Below are 22084 nucleotides of genomic sequence, written 5' to 3' on the forward strand. Positions count from 1 at the left end.
ATGTATAACATTGCCACAGGGAGACATTAAACACCTCTATTTGGCCAGGATGACAAATGCCCAAGAATGGGTGCAATGTGGTACTGATCTGGCCTCCAATGGGACTCCAGAGAAGACAACTTAGAGAGGCATGCCCTAAAACAACATGTTCCTCTTCAAGCAGGCTACTCCACTGCATTTTTTTACGTTAGACTAGTGATTCTGTAGGTGCATTTTTCTTAAATGTCAAGGGCAACTCTCTTGAGGCTCCAAGGTGTTTATGCAGCACAAACATATTTTAAAATGAATGCAAATGTACCCATAAATGGGGACATTAGTAGGATGATAACTGGGCCCAATGGAAAAGCTGATGCTAGAGAATAGTAATTTTGAAGTCTTTGTGGCATCAAATTAATATGGTATTCATCAAAAGTATTTTGCAGTGGGAAATATTCTGGAGCCTTGGTTAAACTCTTACTTTAGCACTCACTGTTTTGCAATTACTGGCGTGAAATTATATCCTTCCACAAGAAGTAGCTCTAAAAAGTACATTTACTGTGAATGAACACTCAGAATATGCTGGAAATATATACGTAACTCATGAGATCACTAATGGCATTTAGCACAGTTCGTTAGGCCTGAATAGCATTAAGCATAGTACAGTATCACCTAAATGTCAGGAGTGTTAGATGGGCGAGCCAGGCAGCCTGTACATGCAACAAAGTGTGGAGGAGAAGTATCCCTTATTTAAGAGTTGAGCAGATCTGCAGCCTCTGAAGTGCAGTGCCTGTACCATGCCTCTGCACTCCAAGATAACTCATGTTCCGGAGTGGAGGTTGAATCTCCTCTCATGGTGCCCAGTGATAGAACCCAAGGGAACAGCATGAAGCTGAGACAGGGGAGGTTTATGTTGTGTGTTAGGAAGAGGTTCTTTACTGAGAGGGTGGTTGGGCACTGGAACAGGCTCCCCAAGGAAGGGGTCACAGCACCCAGCTTGGCTGAGTTCAAGAAGCGTCTGGACGATGCACTCAGTCCCTTGCTCTGACTTGTCTGGTCCTGTGTGGAGCCAGGAGTTGGACTTGATGATCCTTACGGGTTCCTTCCAACTCAGGAGACTCTGTGATCTTCCCCTCTAATGTCTGGTGGAAGAGACAGGGCTCCCTGGGTGAGGCAAAACGTGGCAATTCCTCTGTTTGTGTTTGTTGCTTAGATTGGTTACAGGCTGATGCTCTGAGGGTTTTAGCAAAGCTGTCTGGAATTTCCATCCTCTGGAAATGTGACAGGGTTTGGAGAAAAAGATTTGTCACACTTCTGAATAAAAACTGAAGAAACTGGACACCTTGTGCAGAAAATCAGGGGGATGAAGGGGGGGGGGCAACTGTTGGAACAACCCACATTATATTTTACAGCTGGCTAGGAGTCTTTTGGCCTGCCAAAAAAACAAACTCTCTGGTGAAGCTTAAATTGTCTAGCAGCAAATCATTCTAGCAGACAATTCCACGCTCCTTTCCCTGACAGTTGTTGGGAACTTTTTTTCCCTTGAATCAAAATATTGCACAACCAAACTAAGAGTGGAAAAATGAAACTCTTGAGCCATGAGTACACAGGCATTGAGTAAATGTCACCTGAATCAATAGAAAGTGCAACAGATGGAGGTTTTAACATTGTTCTTGCAAATTAATCATTAATTTATTTTTAAAGTAATCATCATAAATCTTCCTAGAACAGATTGTTATTCTGCCTGGTATGATTCATTAAACCAGTGCAGAATGAGATCATTATCATTAAAGTTAGCATTTTTGAGGCTGCCAAATATCCTCCAACTATTTCCTGCAGCTGGGACTGCAAGCATCTTCCTTGGAGCTGGCAGCCTGCTCACACCATATCCTGCTCCAAGAGCTTCTCCTGCCTCTGGCCAGCCATGCCATTGACCCTGCGGGGACCCCGAGCCTCTTGGGATCAATTGCTTTACTTGATTCCCTTGGGCAGCAGGGAAATTAAAGGCTGACTTCAGGCTGTGAAGCTGCACGTGGCATTAGCGCCTGCAAAGAGGCATGGCTACTGGCCTAAGGAGCTGGGACTGGAAAATGCTTTCCCTGGCGGTGAGCTCCTGCTCACCCCAGCCTCCAGCTCAGCTGGCTGATTACTGGGGAGCAGCAGTTGCTGATGCTTTTGGATGAATTGGGACTTCTGTCCTCCTCTTGGAATTTCCCATGTTGTAAAGTCAAAGGACATGGCAGACCAAGCGGCAGCTGTGAGAAGCAAGTTACCAAAAATAGGCTTTTTCCCTTTTAATTTCTTTTTGGTGTAATTTCCTGACCATGTTATCGAAACAACAATGACATAAGGGATACAATGCAGCAATAGGGCAAATGGGAGCCAGGAAGAGCAAAAAAGCCAGAATGATGTTTGTGTAGAAGAATGCAAAAAGAGCTGGCAGTAAGAGGAATTCGCAGATTACCTGACAAAACAGCACACAGCCATCCTCTGCCACTCTCAGAGTCCTCTGACATGTGAAGAATGCCAAAAGAGAAAAAAAAAAAAAACCCCAACCCAAACCAAATAAACAAACCGCCTCCCCAAACTGCAGCAATTACTTGATCAGATCATTTTCACTTCCTAAACTGGGAGAGAGAAATTCCCCATGGTCATCTGACCTCTGTTGAAACTACACCAGGAAGAGGAGCAGCGGCAGTTGCTGCGTGCAGGGCGTTCTCCAGCTCTACAAAAGCCTCTCACATGTGAGCCGGAGATCAGAGCAGCACAGGGATGTGCGTGCGTGCCTGTGCCTAGCAAGGCAAGGTGCAAATACCCACCCAGCCAGATCATCTCTTGCACAACTCTCTGATTCCATACAGCCTGGCAGACCTCCTTTTTTTTTTTTTTTTTCCCCTCTGCTGCTCCTCTCCAAGCATGCCTCCAGAGCAGGGTTTCTGAAGGGCTGTTTCCTCCTCTGCATCTTCCTGAAAACAGCTCTCCCCAAGAAGAAGTGGTCACCGGCAGCATGGTGGGGGTGACAGCAGTAAGGACCTGGATTGAACCAGTGGTCGCAGGCTCTCAAGTGGCCAGCGCCTTCTACGACACGGCACTGCTGCTGGTGGTGAAGAACTACTACAACCAGACCAATGCCACCGCTCCCTCCCATGTGCTGGAAGATGCTCAGCAGAAAGCTGTCTCTAATTTTTATATCATCTACAACTTAGTCCTGGGCCTGAGCCCACTGGTTTCAGCCTATGGTTTGTCTAAGCTGGGGGACAGGATCCATCGGAAGATCCCCATCTGCATCCCTCTTCTTGGCTATTTGGGCTCCAAAACGCTCCTGCTCCTCCTGATCCTGCTGGGCTGGCCAATTGAGGTGATGTATGGGGCTGCTGCCTTCAATGGTCTGACGGGGGGTTTCACCACGTTCTGGGCTGCTGCCATGGCTCTGGGATCCCTGGGGTCCTCTGAGAGCAGGAGGTCTCTGCGGCTCATCATCATTGAGCTGGTGTATGGCCTCGCTGGCTTTTTGGGAAGCATGGCATCTGGCTACCTCTTTGTTGGCTTCAATGACCGCTACCGAGAGGGCACCGTGCTGGTGGGCTGCAGCATCGCTTGCTACGCTTTCTGCCTCCTCTACAGCATTTTTGTCCTGATAGTTCCCAAGTCAGCGGCTTCTTGCCCAGCCAAAGCTAAGAGTTCAGAGGAGGCGGGCAGCCAGCTACCTGCCCACACAGGAACAGCAGCAGCAGCAGGGAGTTCCCAACCTTCAATGAGCAGCAGCTCCGCTCCAGTGTCCCCCTCGAAACTCATCATCATCATGCTATTTGTGGCAGCGATCCTCTACGACCTTGCCGTGGTTGGTGCAATGAACGTGCTCCCACTCTTCTTGCTCAGGGAGCCTTTAAGTTGGAATGCTGTGCAGATCGGCTATGGCAATGCTGCTGGGTATGTCATCTTCATCACCAGCTTCCTAGGGGTGTTTGTGTTCTCCAAATACCTGAGGGACATTACCATGATCATCATTGGAGTGGCATCCTTCAGTGCTGGCATCCTCATTATGGCATTTGTGCGGTGGACATTCCTGTTCTACATCGGTGAGTCAAACAGCCACCTGCGTGAGCAACTGTACCCTGAGAAAGGGGCTGGGGTGTTGCTGTGTCAGAAGGCCTTTCGCTTTGCTTCACCACAGGTTTCAGAGCAAGGGGCTTGGCAGACCATCACATGAGCAATTACCAAGAGGGCTTCATTATCATTCCCCTCTCCGCCCTTTGTATTCATACGCTCAGCACTGTACAATACCCAGGGGAGGCATAGGCTCCTGCCAAGGCTTAATTTAAGGGCAGTTGACTTGTAATTTGTCACACAGTCATAGCCTAGATCTGAGCAGGGGAACAATGCTCACACCGTGGGGGAGTGGGAATTGTTGCAGGGAACCTGTACTAATTGGGCCACACCGCTGCATTTATGGGAAGCTCCTGCTTCTTGTGAGGTAAGGCTTAAGGCTACAACAGAAAGAAATCGTCAGAGGTTTCCTATGAAGTGAACATCATAAGCTGTGATGTATTTATGTCACATCAAGGCACTTATGGCCAATGGGAAACTGAATAGTAAAACATTGAAATTGTTTCCGCAACTAAAATATCATGATAGTGTAGTGTACAAACATTACAGTACATATAAATGACAAGGGAAGCATGGGATAGCATCCTGTGATGAAGGAAAGGCAAGTTTCTTTTTGGGAGGAAGCCTCTGTAGGTACACTGAAAACAAACCCCACAAACCGCGTTCGTTGCTGCGGTGAGAGGGATGGTTCGTATCTGACAGAGTGTAGAGTCGTATGGCTTTGAGGTTTTCCTTCTGAAGGTGAGAAGAATAGCTAAGAGAAATGGCCTGAAGCAAGTTTTCTGTCTGCCCCTAGGAATAGGAAATTGAAAAATCAAAGAAAGTTATTCTAAAGAGAAAGTTGGTTGGATATTGTATTTGTGAAGCCAAACATGGAGTGAAATTTTTAAGAGATTTGTTCAGGAAATCAGGCTGGGGAACAAAAGATTAAAAAATTAAGACTGCTTGTTTAATATTAAGTCCATGCAGAATACACACTGCTGCAGTGTGACAGATGTTTATTCCCTGCATTGCAGAAACACCTCAGTACAATAGGCAGGGACCAAGTCTTCACTGAGGTTGGTTCTGCTGATGGGAAGGTAATATCCCAGGTCCCTAAAAGCTTGCACACTAGAGAAAGCCTACAATACTGCCAGCCAGAAGCACTACAAAGATGCTGTTTCTGTCAAGGTCAGAGCATGGGGTGCTCTCTCTGCTTGGCTGGACTCAAATCACTGGCATCACTATTGCAGAGGCCAGTGCTGTACTCTGCCCATGCTGGGATTTTGGGCTTAGAGCGAGAGAACACATATGGTTTGGGCAACGTAGCTCTGCTAGTGGCAGAAGTAGGTAGATTATCCACCCCTGCCTGGATGATGTGAGGTCCTACTTCAAATTTGTACTTGTTTCTAGTACTCAAGGGACAAGAAAAGGTGAAACAAAGGCCCTGCCCAAGCCAGAAGCACACAGTCTTCAAAAGTGGTGGTGGTTGCACTGGGAGGGAAGGAGCGAGTACTGATGATAAAATTCATGCATTGCAGCACGGGCAGTGATGTTGTTTGCCCTCATCCCCTTACCAACCATCAGGTCCATGTTATCCAAGCACGTCGAGGGATCATCCTATGGTAAGTACTGTGGTTACCTTAGTGATCAAAAAAATCCTCTAATACCTCTGTTCAGCCTAAGGTACAAAGAGAAAGGCATGTTATTGCTGCAATCTGTGCTTTGTGTAATAAAACCAGAACAGCTGGTACCACACATAGGAAGGGAGGAGCAAAGAAACTTGCAGGACGAGATTGTCACATCCAGACTTCTCGTCCTCAGTTGCACCATCATTTATCCACATACTATCAGCACGTGCTTCCAGAGATTGCTATCAGTCTGCAGCTCAGAGGCAAGGAAAACATCTGAGGTCCTGCTGAAAAACACAGTACTGCAGGGAAAGCCAAGAGAATCGAGACGTTGGGTTGAGTCACTAAGATTCACAGAATCATAGAATCACAGAACTGCAGGGTTTTGAAGGGACCTCCAGGGATCAAGTCTGCCAAAGCAGGTTCCCTAGATTCACACCACTTATATTTGACTTCTTTTACTTGCAGTTTTGGGAAGAATGGCTTGCTTTCATCATTTTTCAGTTCTGCTCTCTAATCGTACCTCCCAAGTGTTACCTGGCAATTCGTTCCTGTCAGACCATGACTTAACTAACAAAGGATAACCTTTGCATAACATTGACACTTTTTTGAAAATGGAAGATAAATTCTTCTCCATTAAAAATGCATTAAAAATAGTAATATAAATGTCTTTTACAACACAGTTTTGAGGGCTATGGTTTTTACCCCAGTGAGCTGCATTTAGACACCACAGAAAGGACTGGCTGTGCATTCAAATAGCGCCTCAGGCCCATGACTGCTCATGCCTCCTCCAAACATGTTTCCACAGCCATCCTTTGCTCCCTTTTCTCTTCTGCCACAGGAACACAACACTGCTCTGTCACCTGTTCACTCCCCCTCCTTGTGCTCCTCAACGTGGCAAACTCAGCTACCCTCTGCAAACACCACAGCTCACACCCCAAATTAATCATTGTTACCAGTCACAACGTTGTTTTTAACCTCCACCACGAGCTATACAGGCTGAACCAGAGCAGACCAGCTCTCGAGCAGGACAGTGCTGCAGAGCAGCCCTTGCCTCTGGTATCAGTGCTGTCTCCTTAGGTGGACACATCTGGTGCTGCGTGGCTCAACAAGGCAGCCCTGACCTTGCTCCCAATTTGCACATCCTGGCAGGGCTAGGTTACTTCCCCCATCTATCACGAGGGAAACAGAAGGGTGCACTTCAGCAAAAAATCTGTTTCAACTAGGATTCAGTTTCTGCCTTTCCTCCACCCTATCCATCATAGAAATCACACACCCCTCCCCATTTCTGGCATTACTGTCTATTTTAACATAACAGACCACTCTTCTGGCCTAGGGCAGAAGCAGACCCTGACTAAAATCTCTCCTGTACTCATCTGGTAGCCAAAGACTGCTTTTGTACCTCCTGGGAAAAGGAGAACTTGTTGCCCAATTTGTTGCTGTTCTTCCAGGCAGCTACTTCTACATCTGAACTGTTTAAGTAGACAGTTTTCTACTTGAATGTTTTGTCCTATGCCTAGAAGGAGGAAAAGTCACTTAATTCTGATCTAGAACAGAAGCAGATAGAAGCTCACGCCATCTGATGCTTGCAAAGCAACGGTCACATCCCTCTTCCATGCAGCAGTGATCATGGACAGAGGTACCAGTGATATGGGTCGTTTTTTTTTTCTCCCCAGTAACAAACTGTGCTTGTATTTTACAGGTAAAGTGTTTGTCCTGCTGCAGTTGTCTTTAGTCACCACGGGAGTAGTGACATCTACAGTCTACAACAAGATCTACCAAAACACACTGAACTGGTACAGCAGCTTCTGCTTCATTTTGTCTTTTCTAGCTGGATGCTTGACTCTCATCCCTTTAAGGTAAGGAACAGGAAGGGTTTTGTCCAAAAGGACATGCTGTATTTTCCCCCTACTTTTTGATCCTAGGTCTAAAGTGTACAATACAGACAGGGAAAATATTTTTATTTATTTCAAAAGAAAAAAAAAAGGGAGAACAAGAACCTCAAAGAAATTAGTTGACAAATACCAAGGAGATTCAAATAATTAAACCTGTGAGGGATCTAGGCAATGTCTTTAGTCTTCTTTCTGTTTAATGTAACAGGAATTGCTGTAGGAGGAGTATTTGGCAGAGTTCAAGGGCTGATAATCCCAGGAGACCAAGCCTTCACACAAATTTAAGTGCTTGATATTGTGAAAATTATAGTAAGTAGAATGAGGGACTAATTCTACACAAAGTAAAACATTTTTTTTAAAAATCCGTTACAGTTTGCTTATTTATTGTGATAGAAAAGAATAGCCTGCATATCCCTCAGGTGTTCCTTTCTGAGAGACACCATCACCACATAGTGAAGGAAAGGATCCACTGAATTTGCCCTACTAAACTGCTAGAGAGTGGCTGAGAGGTACGATTTCAATCAATGTTTTAAGCCCAAATAGAGGTCAATTTGAAAGGAGAAAACTGAAACAGCATCTCCATTTACTCCTCCAAAGTTTTGACAGATCTCCCTATAAATCTCACTTTGCATGTCATCCCCTCCCTAGGAAACAGCAAGTCTCTTCCAGTATGAAGGTAAAGTGGTAATGGTGATAATGTCCATATTTAACCCATGCATCAACAATATTTTCCTTCAGATAAAAGGCAAGGCTAACGTCTGATCCCAGGCAAAATTCTTGCCAAGTTTTGCTGTCATTTTTATAACAAGTAATGGTAGAGAGTCTAAAGGCACTATATATACCAACTTCAGAGTTATCATTTAGGATGAAAAGAAAAAGCAACACTAAGGAAAGCTCCCGACACCACCAGCTCTTCCTCATCCACAGTATCAAAAGCTTTCTGGGCTTATGAACACATCGGGCACCGGGTGTCAGTGGGATGATGAATGTGGGGAAGGCCACTTCATTCTCATCATTCCCCTGGCTCTGCTTTTCTCTTCATATTTTCCAGACAGGACTGACTCACTTTTTACACACAACCCTGCTGTTTAACAGCAAGTCACTGTGAGCTGCTCAGCTGCTTTTTAATACACTCTCCAAAATAGAAGTCAGCACTGTTAACAGCACAGACACCAGGAGTAGGACTTGGAGTCTGGAAGGTGATAGAAGGTGCCAATTTCATCGTGGGTACACAAGAGTAGCTTAGAGAGGTTGGCAGATCATCGAGAGCCCTCACAAGCAGTCAGCTAGCTCTGGATGCACCAGGAAAGTGCTAAAGAACTGATGGGGAAGAAAGCAAACTGTGGTTTCAGAAAGCAGCTTAATAGCTCTCCTATAACTTGAACTTTTATTGCTATTCACAGCATCCTGGCCATCAAGCAACGTTCAACCTCTGGCTCCCTTCAGATTCTGACCGAGTGACAGAGTCTGTACCAGCTAAAGTATCTTCTGGTTTTCATCAAGTCTGAGCTACCGAAGTGGGAGGTTTGCCAAGCACCTCATTTATGCTTCCACTTCACAGCGTGCCACAGCCTCTCAGGCACTGAGTTCATGCAGGACAAAGAAGTTTGCCTTGTTGTTTCTGGAGTACACCATCTTGCACAGTACCTGCCTTGGCTGTTCCATACCTGCAGTCTTCATAGCATTTTGTTTTCCTGCTAGGCTGGTTAGCAACAGTAAAGATGGACAAGAACAGGCTAGAAACGAAAAAGGCCTTGCTAGACATGTCACATAATGTGGAAGTTGAAAGTGGAATTATCATTTTTCCATTAGTCCCTTCAGAAACCTCAGGGCAGTTCTGTGACTTTGATGAAGCAGGGGTCCACAAGGCACATTACACGTTCATGGTCATCAACAGGACACGCCTGCTCTGAGTGCTGCAGAAAATGTGTCAAGCCATTCAATGTTGCATAGAAGACCACTAAATAAATACAACCATTAAAAAAAAAATAAATGTAAGACTCTTTTAGTAATCCCTACAATAAAACACTTCTGAATAGATATTCACACCCAACTTCTGGGAGATTGCCTCTGAACAGTGCTGTAACAGAGCTCATGGGAAGAATATGATGCTGGAGCAGATACCAGCATTTCAACTTGCACCATTACTAATCGTGTAACAGGTTAAGAACAGGTAAGTGCAGCACAATACTCCTATGGGCTTTATGGGGGTGTCAGGGCAGGTAATAATCACCTTGTTTCCGCAGCTTTATGCGGGAGTTGAAACACAACTGAAAGGAACCTCATACTATACAGCCAATGGCATGACGTGTCAGCTAAATCCAAACATGATTCAAAAGACTGGCACACCCCAGGGGGATCTGGGCTTAAATTACGTGTCTACTTATATGGTAACTGAATTAACAAGGTTTAAGTGGCTTCCAAGCTCCTGGACTATGTAAGGGCAAATTAAAAGTCCTTCAGTAACTGAAATAATTTGGAGGCAAATCAGGCAGATTCAGTCCAAGCTGGGGGTGCAGCAAGCAGAAGCTGATTACTCACTATGCAACCCCTTATTCTGAGGAAGTTGCTGCCACCCGTTGCGTATACACACACACACACACACACACACACACACTCATACACACATCCCCCATACACACACTCTTGCAATCTTTCCTCAGCCCCAGGACCTCACTTTCAAGTAATACAAGATGTCCTACAGCAATAGCCAGGTGACTTTTAGTTAAATCAGCTGTGGAACAAGATATTAAAGGAAGGGTATTTCTGCAGTAACATAGTGAGCTGCCCAGCAAAATAAGTGCATGTATCACTCTGATGGTGAAGACTGGGAAGAAAAAAAAAAAAGAAAAAAAAAAAGAAGCTTTGTATTCTAGGTAAAGGAGTCATCTTTTAATACATTTATTGGTCCATTCCATTAAATTAATTGAGGTAAACAAACGGTGCATTTAAAAAAAATTTACACACTAATAGAGAAGTACAAACAGTTTTACCTCAAAGTGTTTTTCTACATCAATACTAGTTCCATAGTAAACAATGCACAAAGTATATTTATACAGAGATATATGAAAGAGTATAGAAACATGCCAGCACCAGAAGGCAAGACAACATTTCCTAGCCTGCGAGTCCGAACGAGAGCACAGTTGCCAGATTTGGTTGTGTGCAGGAAACAAGCGCCTCCTTCCCCCTGTTTACATTGTTTACTAGCTAATTCACAAAGAGACAAGTCTTTTCACAGCTTTTATTTTGGTTTTTAATGGTATGAATGACAACTCTAGTTCCGGCAAGTGGGCTTAGAGAGGTTGAAAGCAGAAGAGTCTGGGCAACAAGCCAGAATCATTTTGGTTCCCAGTACTGACACCATTAACAAGGAGGGGGATGAGATCCACCTCTGCTCACAACCAGCTTGCTTTCACCCTCACAGCCCGACTCTCCACACCTTAAGGAGGGACAGAAGGATGCAGGCATATAGGAAAAGAGAACAAGGATGGTGCTGCTTCATTTTCATAAACTAAAGACAAAAGCCCTTTGGCTGTTTGCTATTGTAAGACTGTCCCTCTGCAATCTGTCTCCCTGTGCAGTGGGAATGTGGCACTGGCCCCAACCGTGCTGCTGGATTTGAATGTATGGATCATAGCAGCAGAGTTAAGGAAATGGTTTAGCTTCAAAGCATAGAGTACCAAGGCCTTCAAAATATTCTAGGACAGCAACTAGTCTTTAACATTTGAGCATGCCACTTAACGCAAACCTGATCTACTTAAACCTTTTTGGAAAGTGCATTATTTTTCTGCACAAATACTCTGCCTTAGCCATGTAACATTACAACTAGCCCAGTTCGTTACTCAGTACTTGTCAGATACCCTGCCAAGACTCCAAAGTGCTAAGCACAGAATTAAGCATTGCCATTTTATTCCATGAAATTGGTTAAACAGCACTCCCAAAAAGTTTAAAATGCAACATTCACACTGCCAGAAGGCAAGTTTATTCCCTTGATCCCCAGTTTTACTTCACAAAAAAAAAGGTCTGGTGAGTAGTAGCAACTCCCCTACCTTATAAAAAGACCCCTTTTTCCCTATTTATTGGCTATTGTAGTAAAAGTTAATATACCAAGGGAAAGACTGTTCTACCTCCAGGATTTAAGAAGGCTGAACATCTAACGAGTTAGTTTAGTCCGTGTAATTTTGCTCAGTGGTTATCAGCACCAGGATTTTAAACAGTCTGCATTATTAATCATAATCACACCCAGTTAAGTTGTGCAAGTCTTAACAAAAGCATGGCTCCTGTTAAAGCACTGAACAGTCCCGGGTGGACTGGAAGGGGATTCTTTTGTACCTAGGCACCTGCAGGACTGCCACCTGAAGCAGTATGCACCAGGAACAGGTGAGGTAGAGCCCCTGCAGCCAGGCTACCTCACAGCACCTCTGCAGGACCATCTCTGCCACTCGTGCTTTGCAGATGTTTCTCACTCATCCCATTGCTCTTTGCTTAGCACAAGCTTCAGTGTGACAAAAATCCAAGTAGACTTCAGTGAAGACTCCATAGTTTATTCTTCAGTACAACTCACATCAGAAGAGTTCATGACTTTTGGGCTACACCTATTTTCATTTTTTTAATGGATACCTGAAAAAAGCCATGATGTTTCAACATCTGTGTTTATTGCAAGAATCAGAACCTGGTAAGGATACATTATGAACACGGTTCATTACCGAGCATAACAACAAGATCTCAGTGCTTGCTTTATTGTGCTGGTGCCAGTTAAGAGAAGAAACAAACATCCCAGAAAATACACAGAAGTAACCAGGACAGCAGTGAATTATGCATCCTCTGAGAGGAAACTTGGTCTAGCGTGGATTACAAGGAAAATTGGACTAATTTAATGACTGCTGAAGGACCCACATCTTACATAGGTTCATAGGAAGGGTGCAACTACTTTTGACATCATTTCAGTGCAATGTGCAGAGGGTGATCTTAAGTGACTGAGAACACAAGAAGTCAAAGCTGAAGCTCCTGCACTGCTGCTTCCCTTTACCAACACCTTTTCACACTGAAAGTCTGGGCCTTCCAAAGGAGAGACTTCAGTTCTGTAAGGATTACAGGATGACATGCCAGAGCTTCACTAGCAGTTCAGATCCCAACCTCCCACTAGCAGCAGTTAAGTAGATGCACTCTCTACATCCCACAGGAGTCTCCTGCTATTTTGTAGTTCTCCTGTTCAGCATTGCTTCCCCAAACCTCACAGTCAGAGAGCTCCCCACACCTCACTCAGTGATTTACAACAGCTCTTTAGAGATTCCTCCATAGTCTATAGAAACAGACAGACCCACCACTACACACCCTTCACTAAAGCAATTATTGCAGAGCATTTCTCCTCTGAATCTTAGTTTCACTTCCCTCGTAGGGGATTAAGAGGTTTTGGTATTCCAGGTCATATAAGAAATCCTATTACTGACCACAGCCTGAGGTGTATCTTCCAACCTCTCCTCCAAATGAACTTGCACATGCCACATACACCAACAGGAAAATGCAAACCATGCCTTAGCCAGAAAAAGATTTATCCTTGAATCAAAACATGCTTTGTTTGAGCACTAGTTTAAAAACCATGCTGCAAGATCAGTGGCATCACATTAGAGAAAATCTAAGCTGATCATCAACAGCTCCAACCTCAACACTTACACACTGATTTGAGCTTCACTCAGTACTGCCCACTGTCGATTATGCTTCTCACAAACTGCTGTGATGTGAATTGCTAGGTTCCCCAGAACCAACACCCACTTTAGTTTGACATAATACTAAGAGGGAACAAGACCTCAGTGTTGTAAGGCATCAGATGAAACCTGTTCACTTGTAGGAAAAAAGCCACCATCCTTTCTACTCATCTTGCACTTTTTTAAAGGCAAAAGGAAGACTATTTAGATTTTTATTCAGATTACATTTTGCTTGACTCTCAGTAATCTTGCAGAGTCAACTACAAAATTCCATTTACCACAGAGGAAACAGCTCAAAAAAGCATATTGAACTCTGCTTGTAGGAAACAGGGAAGACTATAACCCTGATGGTCAGAATGTTAAATGGTATGCAAGCACTTATTTTACAAGGGAAAGCTTGAGGAAATCATTTGGCTACTGCTTCAAGATGATGCCCTTAAGCACTTCCCTTGCACAAAGAGAGTAGTTTGCCATTCTGGACCTAACAGCGACTTAAAGCACAGTTCTCATTTACACCAAATGAGTGTGAGCTGACAAACTGTGAGCTTAAACCAAAAAGCATAGTTTTAGTACCACAGAGTTGTCAACAGAGGCTAAGTCAAAAAGGAAGACCTCTTAAAAAGTTTTAAACTTGACTTCTGCACTCAAAGCATCATCTCACTAGCTCGACAGTTACCACATTGCTGCAGTAACTTATCTTGACCGTCACTATAAATCCACTAAGCTGAGTTGGGGGGCTTCAGGTGTTTATGGAGGAATAAAGTCCAAACCAGACTGGTACCTGGAAGGCTGTCACAGGAGAGCACAGAAGTTGCACATAATTCAATTACTGCTCAGATTCTTTGCAAGTATGTTGCTGGAAATCAAGTAATCACTCAAGTTTAGCAGTAAATCCCAGTATTACACTGATATTAGCCTCAAGCCCCCTCACTTAGGATGGCTAGAAAGGATTTATCTGCATGCTGTTAAACCAAGACTCTAGGACCCTGGGAATCACAGTGGCATTCCTAAGGCCGTTAACACCAAGCAGGCATTTACTTGAGTTTGTACTGCAAGAGAAAGGCAGGGGTGTGGGGAAGGGACTTGCAGAAGCAGGTAGATTTCTAAAGGCCAATAAAAACTACCAAGAAAATACATCTGTACCAAAAGTAGTCTTAAAAGACTTGCCGTGTGGTTCAGCAAAGACAAGGATGAACACTGTGTACCTAAAGGTACCCACACACCCCCACCCATCTGCTTAAGGCAAGTTTGATACACAATGGTGCTTGGTGTAAGCAAGTATTTGACACTTTTTGGCTTCTGGCTGCTGCAACAAAACATGGGGAGAGAAAGCAGACCTCTACCTTTACTACAGCAGGCACCTTAAGTGACCAAGCCCAAAGTGGCTTTAATTTGGGGCGGGGGGGGGAGGGGGGGGGGAAATGGTTTAAAGCACTGACCAAGAGAATGCTACCATGCAGCTTCCAGAGCCAGCTGTAGGAAAAGTACACTAAGGGCTTGTACTTGCTTCCACTATTCCTATAAGACTTGAAAGGCTGCTGTTCAGCTCACTCACTGCTAGGCTGATTTTGATCCCCAAGTCAGTCACAAGTACACTTCAGCCAACTGACATTACTTCATAGTCACCAAGGTAAACAAAGATACTCAGTATGGACCAACAGCATGCCACACTCACAAAAACCACAGTTCATGCTTGCATCACAGGCTATCTGCAGGTGGTGTTGGTATGTTCTGTCTAGGATCAGCCCAACTCCCACACAGAAAAGTCTCCAGAAACCTTTTTATCCAGAGGAAGCACATGGGCGGTAGCAAAACAGAAAATATTCATTTCCAGCCTTTCCCTGCCCATCCAAAAAAAGGGATAAGGAGTGGTTAGGGAGTACTGCATCATAGGAATATTTTTTTATGTTTTTTTTTTAGCAAACAAAACTGTAATAAAGATGTCATTTGGCACCTTGCAGTAGAGTTTTATTTTCATCTTTTTAGTGTTTCACTCATCAGTTCCTTCCAGACTAAAGAGGTAAGTTTTATCAAGATCCCCGTGCACTGTCACTATAAACCCCCAAACACTCCATAGGATAAAGAAGGAACCATTCAAGATAACTCAAAAAGATGAAACATACCCCAGTTTAAACACAGAGAGTGAGGAAAAAATTTTAAACAGTTTTCAGAGTGTCTATTCCAGCCTAAGTGCAGCTGGCATTTCAGTTAACTTGACAAAAGGAGTCCTTCATACAGTTCCAGTATGTCTAGTGGTACTGAGCACAGAAGTGCTAGACTGTCCATGAAGGTACTTCTTATTTGGTCTCTGGCTTGTCTTGCAATAGTGGTATAATTGATTCCCACGCCGTAAGGCACTGAAGAAAGAAACAAAGAGTTTAAAAAATTAATTGTACATCAGTTCTTTTAACTTTCCATCAACCTTCTGAAGGCAATTCCCCAGCACCATATACTCACACCAGTCCTTGTGCTGTGTACCATTGATGTCTTTCAACCACATACAGCCCAGAAGTTAAACTGGACAAATACAGACCATGGAAGACATATTTATGTTTAACACTGAGAACGATCAAGTTCATCACCAGCTCTTATTTCCACAAGTCACCATTATCAAAGCATCCTTCTTCCAATCTTGGTGACTGTACTGAAGGTGAATAGAGTATTTCCAGTTGTGTACCCTGAAGTGACTAGATACTTCCCTACCAAAAAGCTTCCTTCCTAGAACTCAGAGCAAAACTACATATACAGACCTAGTTGTCAATGGCAGAGGCAGTGTTGATGTTTAGAGAAGCCTTTAATATTCCCTCTCCCAAGCAGACTCAAAAGAAAGACCAGGCTGAAGGAAGTTCTATGTGGCTAGTTATGAGTTACTGACAAAGCAGACCTTGGAAAGGGCAAGGAATGTGTGTTTTAACAGTTACATGGAGATGTAACCTACCACAGGAAGAAACCTGTAAAGTACACGTGGAAAAAAGCAACAGGCAAGAAGATGAAGTATGTCATCATGCATAAGCCTAGTAGCACTTAACACATCAACCATGACATCAGGTAGCACTGTTTTAGTACAAAGGAAAATTAGACTGGCAGCAAACACCATTGAATATAAAGACCCTTTCACTTAAAAATCTGACACAACCTCAGTTACACATGGTCCAACAAATAAAGGTCAAAAGCACCTGACTAGGTATGTCCAGGAGTAGCATGCAAGAGAGCGAGCTATGCACAAGTGACACAATGAGAGGAATTTATACATACCAGGTGTAACCTATATATGGATGAATGGATCTACATTAACCTATGTAGTCTGGTTCATGAAAGATAGACTCAAAATATTTTCTTGTTACGTAGTATTACTAAACCATGCAATTTTGCTCTTTTTCATTGCTACTTCAACTGCTGGGTAACACATTCAGTCCCAGAAAGCAAGATAGACAAGCATCCAAGATGAAATACTGTTACAGGGCTGCTGGCTAGTCCCACACAGATCACTTCAGCATGACCAGCAATTCAACCGATTACACTGATGTGCTGATAAGGAGCAGCTTCCATAGCACTAGAAAAGTGATTTAGATGTTCAAGATTCTTTTCTTCAGGACAGCATGAAGACTTCCTGAAGAAACTATCACCACCTCAGAGGAAAATAAATACTCATTCCTGCTAGTGATTCAGCAGTGCCACATACCTTCTCGTAGTACTGGATGTTTTTATCTGCCATTCCCATGAGTAGCTGCCTGAAGTCTTGTCTTTTGTTGTTCTGCCATCTCTCCATATCTGCTTTCAGGTCAGCATTGAAACACTCTACTCGGTCTTGACATTTCTCAATATCTGTTGGTACCTGCAGCAAAAGAAATGAAGATTCAAACTATCACTGAGAGAGTCTGATGAATTAGCTCAAACCTCACTGAGCAAAGCTACAAAGGAAAGGGTATGTCAATAGTCCAGTATATAAGCTGCACCAGGGCAGGTTCAGGTAAGATATTAGGGAAAAAAAAATTTCACTGAAAGAGTTGTCAGGGCCTGGAACAGGCTGCCCAGGGAGGGGGTTGAGTCACCATCTCTGGAGGTGTTAAAAAGGCAGGTGAAGTACTTAGGGATATGGTTTAGCATAGAACAGGAACAGTTGAACTCAATGATCTTAAAGGTCGTTTCCAACCTAGTGATTCTGTGATTCTGTATTTACCCTGAATAAAATCAGTTATGTATATAAAGAGAAAAGCCCCAATACTGCAAGATAGTAAGAAAACAGGATTCCTTATTTTGTCTGCTGATGTTTGTGGCAGTGGGTAGTTGTGGTAGGTAGTTGTTCTTGTCCAGCTCCATGCAAGATATGGTAGCAGACATGTGCTAGACACACATTAAGAGGAAAACCATGTGGCCTAAATGCTGTGTGCCTAGAATCAGTTCCTAGTTCTCCAACTGAGCAGCATGACAACAGCTCCAGGGCAAGCTTTCTCTCCTCCTTCCCATTTACAGCTGCAGAAAGCATTTCCCAATTTACACTACTGTGTATGAAACCACAACTATTCAGGTCTGTCCGAATTGCTGGTAAGAGACCTCAGTGTTGTCTTGACAGTAATATACAACGAGCAGTGATCAGCTGTGGCTGCAGAGTAAAATCCCTAAACCTCCAATTTCTGGATTCCACTTTTAACCATTAGAGGTCACCTGACAAAAAACATCAGGGCAACGCACTGTTGATAAACACTGTGGATTTGTTGATGGGCCTTTGGGATCAACACTGGACATGTAACCACACATGAGCAATGGCAGAAACTTTTGCCATTATGGACAGCCTACTGCAAACCTAGTTAGAGGATTGATTGGATTACGACAGTATTGACCATCCCAAAGTAGGTGCACTTCAGGCCAAAGAAGTTGCTGTTCTTTGTTTATGTGTTATCTAACATCACACAGACCACCAAACAACTACAGGAACAGTTTACAAATGTTTCTTCAAGCAGGAAAGCCATAAACACCTTTCTCTCCCTTCGTGCACCGCATGATCCACACAGATGGGAATCCTGCAAGAACATGTAGACTAAGCAAATGACCACAGCCCATGAGAAGGAAACCCAAGCTCTTAGCAACAGTGTGAGAAGTGAACTCCTGCCCTGGAAGCTCTGATTTGCACAAAGGCAAAAAGCAGTGAAGAACATTTGCAGATCTGTAGTTGTAGCGGCTCTTCTCATACTTGATACATTCAGGAAATTCCCTTTTTTCTTGAAGGGTGTGAGGGAAGGAAGAGGATGAGCAGACTATGTGAGAAGCTTTCAATGGGTAACAATATAGGCAGTTAGAGGTGCGCTAGCACCTTGCAACTGGCAGTGTACACAACTTAGGCAAGGATGTATCAACTCAGGTTCTTAATCAGGAGATGGATTAGGGACAATCACTGAAGTATTCTGTTGATTAATACTCAGAAAAGATCCTACACCTGTTCTCTGATAAAGCTGTTTTGAGAGCACCTCCTTGACACTCATGAGATGTGAGTAGCTCCTTAATCACACAACTGGATTTATTCTACAGAGAGCTTGGGGGTTCAGTAGCTACACACGTCCCTCATCCCCCTTAGCACTACACTTCTGGCTACAGAATCCACTCTGCTACAACTCAAGACATGAAGCTCTCTCATAGAGTTCAGACAAGAGCTACCAAGTCATCAGCTGGAAAGGTTTAGAAGCAGCTCCCCTCAAGGCAAGTGTGCCTTATGTCTTATTTATAAATATCTTAACAGAAAAGACTAGGCTATCCAGAGAGTCACGAAGTCTGGAAGCAAAACTACATAAGATTTCCCAATCTAATTAAGTTAGTTTCTAAGCACTTGCCAACTTCCTGCTTCTACTGCCAGGACCTGAAGCTACAAGGAAGCTATAAAAAACCCAAAAATCTGTTCTTTCTCAGCCAGTTCTCCTACAGGTCAGGCTGACTTTAGTGTTACAGGGACGTCCCAGAACAGGAATATAAACACCTTTCCTTCCAAAACTGCAGCTTCCCAGAATAGAAGCTGCAACTCAGTAGCTTATACAAAATTTTAAGTTAACATACAGATTTTAAGCACTTTCTCTAGTGCAAGGTTAAGGAAAAGACAGATTATAGTTCTAACATCAAATATGGAAGCCAGTCGAAAAGTCAATCCCAATGCTTTTATATGCTTTTACTAGTGGAGATACTAGGTACTAACTGGCAACCAGGAACTGAGAATAAGATTGGGTGAAGTTCCTACTTTCTTACTGATATCTGTTCTCAGCTACTTAAATAGCTCAGAAAACCCAACCCCTGAATCAAGTGGCATCTTGCTCAAACTGCAACACCATCTAAAAAGGCCCACAACTATTTTAGTGGGTCAGTTTAAACTGGGAAGACACACATATGCAGGCAAGAACTGAGCATAAAACTGTATATTCTGAAGTCTAGTCACCTCATTGCATGGTACAGAGTTCTGCACCTGCAGGTATTCCTCTTCACACAATCAAGGAGAGCTGAGTCCAAGTATGCCTCACATTTAGAACTCAGCATGCTCAAGCTTGCAGCTTAAGCATGCCCATGTTTTATAACTCTTCTACCAAGTAATAACGGCTACTGAAGCAGAACAAACCCAGCATTTATTAGGCAACTAATCTCTTTAGGATACCTCTACCTTCTTAGTTCTCTAGAAACTCATACTGTTACAGGCCTAATTTTTTCTCCTTGGCTGCCTTCTACTTGAAGTTCTGCACTGCTGTATTTACTGTTCCCATAGATCACCACACCACAAAGCCTTGAGGCAGACAGAATCAATTAGGTCATTGGATGTGGACTTCATCTCACCAAAAGAAATCGATGCTTGCTTGCACCTCGCTACTCTGGTTGGATTACTGCAAGACCAGCTCCAATGTAGCTCAGAAACAGGTAAGAAGCACTTCACAACTGTACTTGTTAGAAACAGAAAGGCTCCAGACTCCACACCAATACTGTTACACTAGTGTTTAAAAACAGCACACACACTGTTCTTTTGGTGTAAGTTTCAGCATTCTGAGCAGTACTTGCTAACAGACATTTACAGGAGCCCTGCAAGCCTTCTGCATTTATAGAGCACAGAGTACTAAACTGATCATCAAGATGTGATAACGACCTAATGGCACAAGCCAAGCTTTGTGAAACCAATGCCTTTATGTGTACAGGAGTCTCAGAATGCCCTCCAGTGGAAGAGATTAACAAGTAATGATAGGCCTTCATTTCATCACCCAAAAGCAGGCCTTAGAGGTCAGTGTGTTGCTTTGAGTTCTGTTTTTTGGTTTGTTGGCTGGGGTTTTTTTTTGGGGGGGAGGGGGGCAGGGTTTGGTCATTTTATTTAAAAAAAAAAAAAGACAACCAAACATTTCAGCCTGGGGGTGTTGGTTGACTGCTGACTGAACATGGGCCAGCACTGTGCCCAAGTGGCCAGGAAGGCCAAATGGCATCCTGGCTTGTATCAGAAATAATGTGGTCAGTAGGTCTAGGGAGGTGACTGTGCCCCTGTACTCGGCATTGGTGAGGCCACACCTTGAGTACTGTGTCCAGTTCTGGGCTTCTCACCATAAGAGAGACATTGAGGTCCTTAAGCATGTCCAGAAAAGGGCAACCAGGCTGGGGAAGGGGCTGGAGAGAAAATCATATGAGTGGCTGAGGGAGCTGGGGATGTTTAGCCTTGAGGAGGCTCAGGGGAGACCTCTTATGACTGCCTACAACTACCTGAAAGGAGGTTGTAGAGAGATGGGCAATAGTCTCTTCAGCCAAGTAATAGGAGATAGGACATAGGGAAATGGCACCAAGCTGGCCAAGGAAGACTCAGATTAGATGTTAGGATAAAGTTCTTCACTGGGAGAGTTGTCAGGGCCTGGAACAGGCTGCCCAGGGAGGGGTGGAATCATCTTCCCTGGATGTATTTAAAAAAAGGGTAGATTAGGTACTTAGGGATATGGTTTAGTGTAGGATATAAACAGTTGGACTTGATGTTCTTAAAGGTCTTTTCCCAACCTTGTAATTCTGTTATTCTGCCAATTCAGTTAAACATGCCAAAAGGAACACTAATGCCAACCACTGCCTAACCCAGCTCCAGACCTTCTGACTGCCTTTAGTTTCTAGCAAGCAAGAGCCAGGAAATCTCACTGAATGCAAGATATGCTACTAGCCTTCTCTCTCAGCTACCACCTCTCGGAGATAAGGACATTCCCTCCAGGTGAAAAGGATCTGAAAACTGGGAGCTAGTATTTTATTAACATGGAAGAAGTTCTATTAATATGTCCAACTATCTTCTAAGTGACACAAAAGACGTGTGTTAGGACAGAAGGCACAAGGAGTTGCCAAAAAGAAGGGCTTATACTCTGGAGAGGAGACACAAGTATTCAAAAAATTCTTAGGGAGCTATTTAAGTGTTGTGCTTTACACAATAATGCCAATGAGAAGTGAGGTGCAAAAGCTTTTCTAGTAGGTGAGAGATCAAAGTTCAACAGTTTCACTATATCAACATCTTGATAAAGCCAAATGCCTAAAACGTCAGCTGGCTGGCTGGGTAGCTATTGTAGACTTGATCCCTCCATGCTACATGCAATTTGTCATACAAAGCTATCATGAGGAAGTAAAGAGTACATACCACACCAGCAAGCAGAAGGGCAGGCAAAAGACCAAAATACAGGATCACCACAGGATACGTAAGGTACCACTGTTGGTGGAGTCCTTGACAGACAAGACCAGAAAAAATGCCAGTTTGTGTATCTACAACCCCACCCTGAATTGAGCTTCTCAGATTTAAAACATTACATGAACTTCCTGTAAG

The 22084-nt window shown here is 43.7% G+C and overlaps 2 protein-coding genes across 2 annotated transcripts in view; one reads left to right on the plus strand and one right to left on the minus strand.

Moving 5' to 3' along the window:
- Window positions 1-2983: 2983 nt before the first annotated feature.
- SLC46A2 (solute carrier family 46 member 2) lies at window positions 2984-9046 on the plus strand (the record flags this gene model as incomplete). The annotated part of the gene is made up of 4 exons (XM_084278022.1): window positions 2984-4055; window positions 5604-5687; window positions 7396-7552; window positions 8989-9046. 4 exons carry the CDS (start codon window positions 2984-2986, stop codon window positions 9044-9046), a joined length of 1371 nt encoding a protein of 456 aa, XP_084134148.1.
- Window positions 9047-15562: 6516 nt separating this feature from the next.
- Window positions 15563-22084, minus strand: part of SNX30 (sorting nexin family member 30) — a gene marked incomplete at its 5' end in the record, with an annotated part of 44494 nt that continues 37972 nt past the window's right edge. The window contains 2 exons of the mRNA XM_084278329.1: window positions 15563-15647; window positions 16973-17125. Coding sequence (XP_084134455.1) covers window positions 15588-15647; window positions 16973-17125 — 213 coding nt within the window. The 3' untranslated portion in view covers window positions 15563-15587. The remainder of the gene's footprint in view (window positions 15648-16972; window positions 17126-22084) is intronic.

Source organism: Gallinula chloropus, assembly GCF_964237585.1.
Source record: "Gallinula chloropus genome assembly, chromosome: Z".
NCBI classification, from domain to species: domain Eukaryota; kingdom Metazoa; phylum Chordata; class Aves; order Gruiformes; family Rallidae; genus Gallinula; species Gallinula chloropus.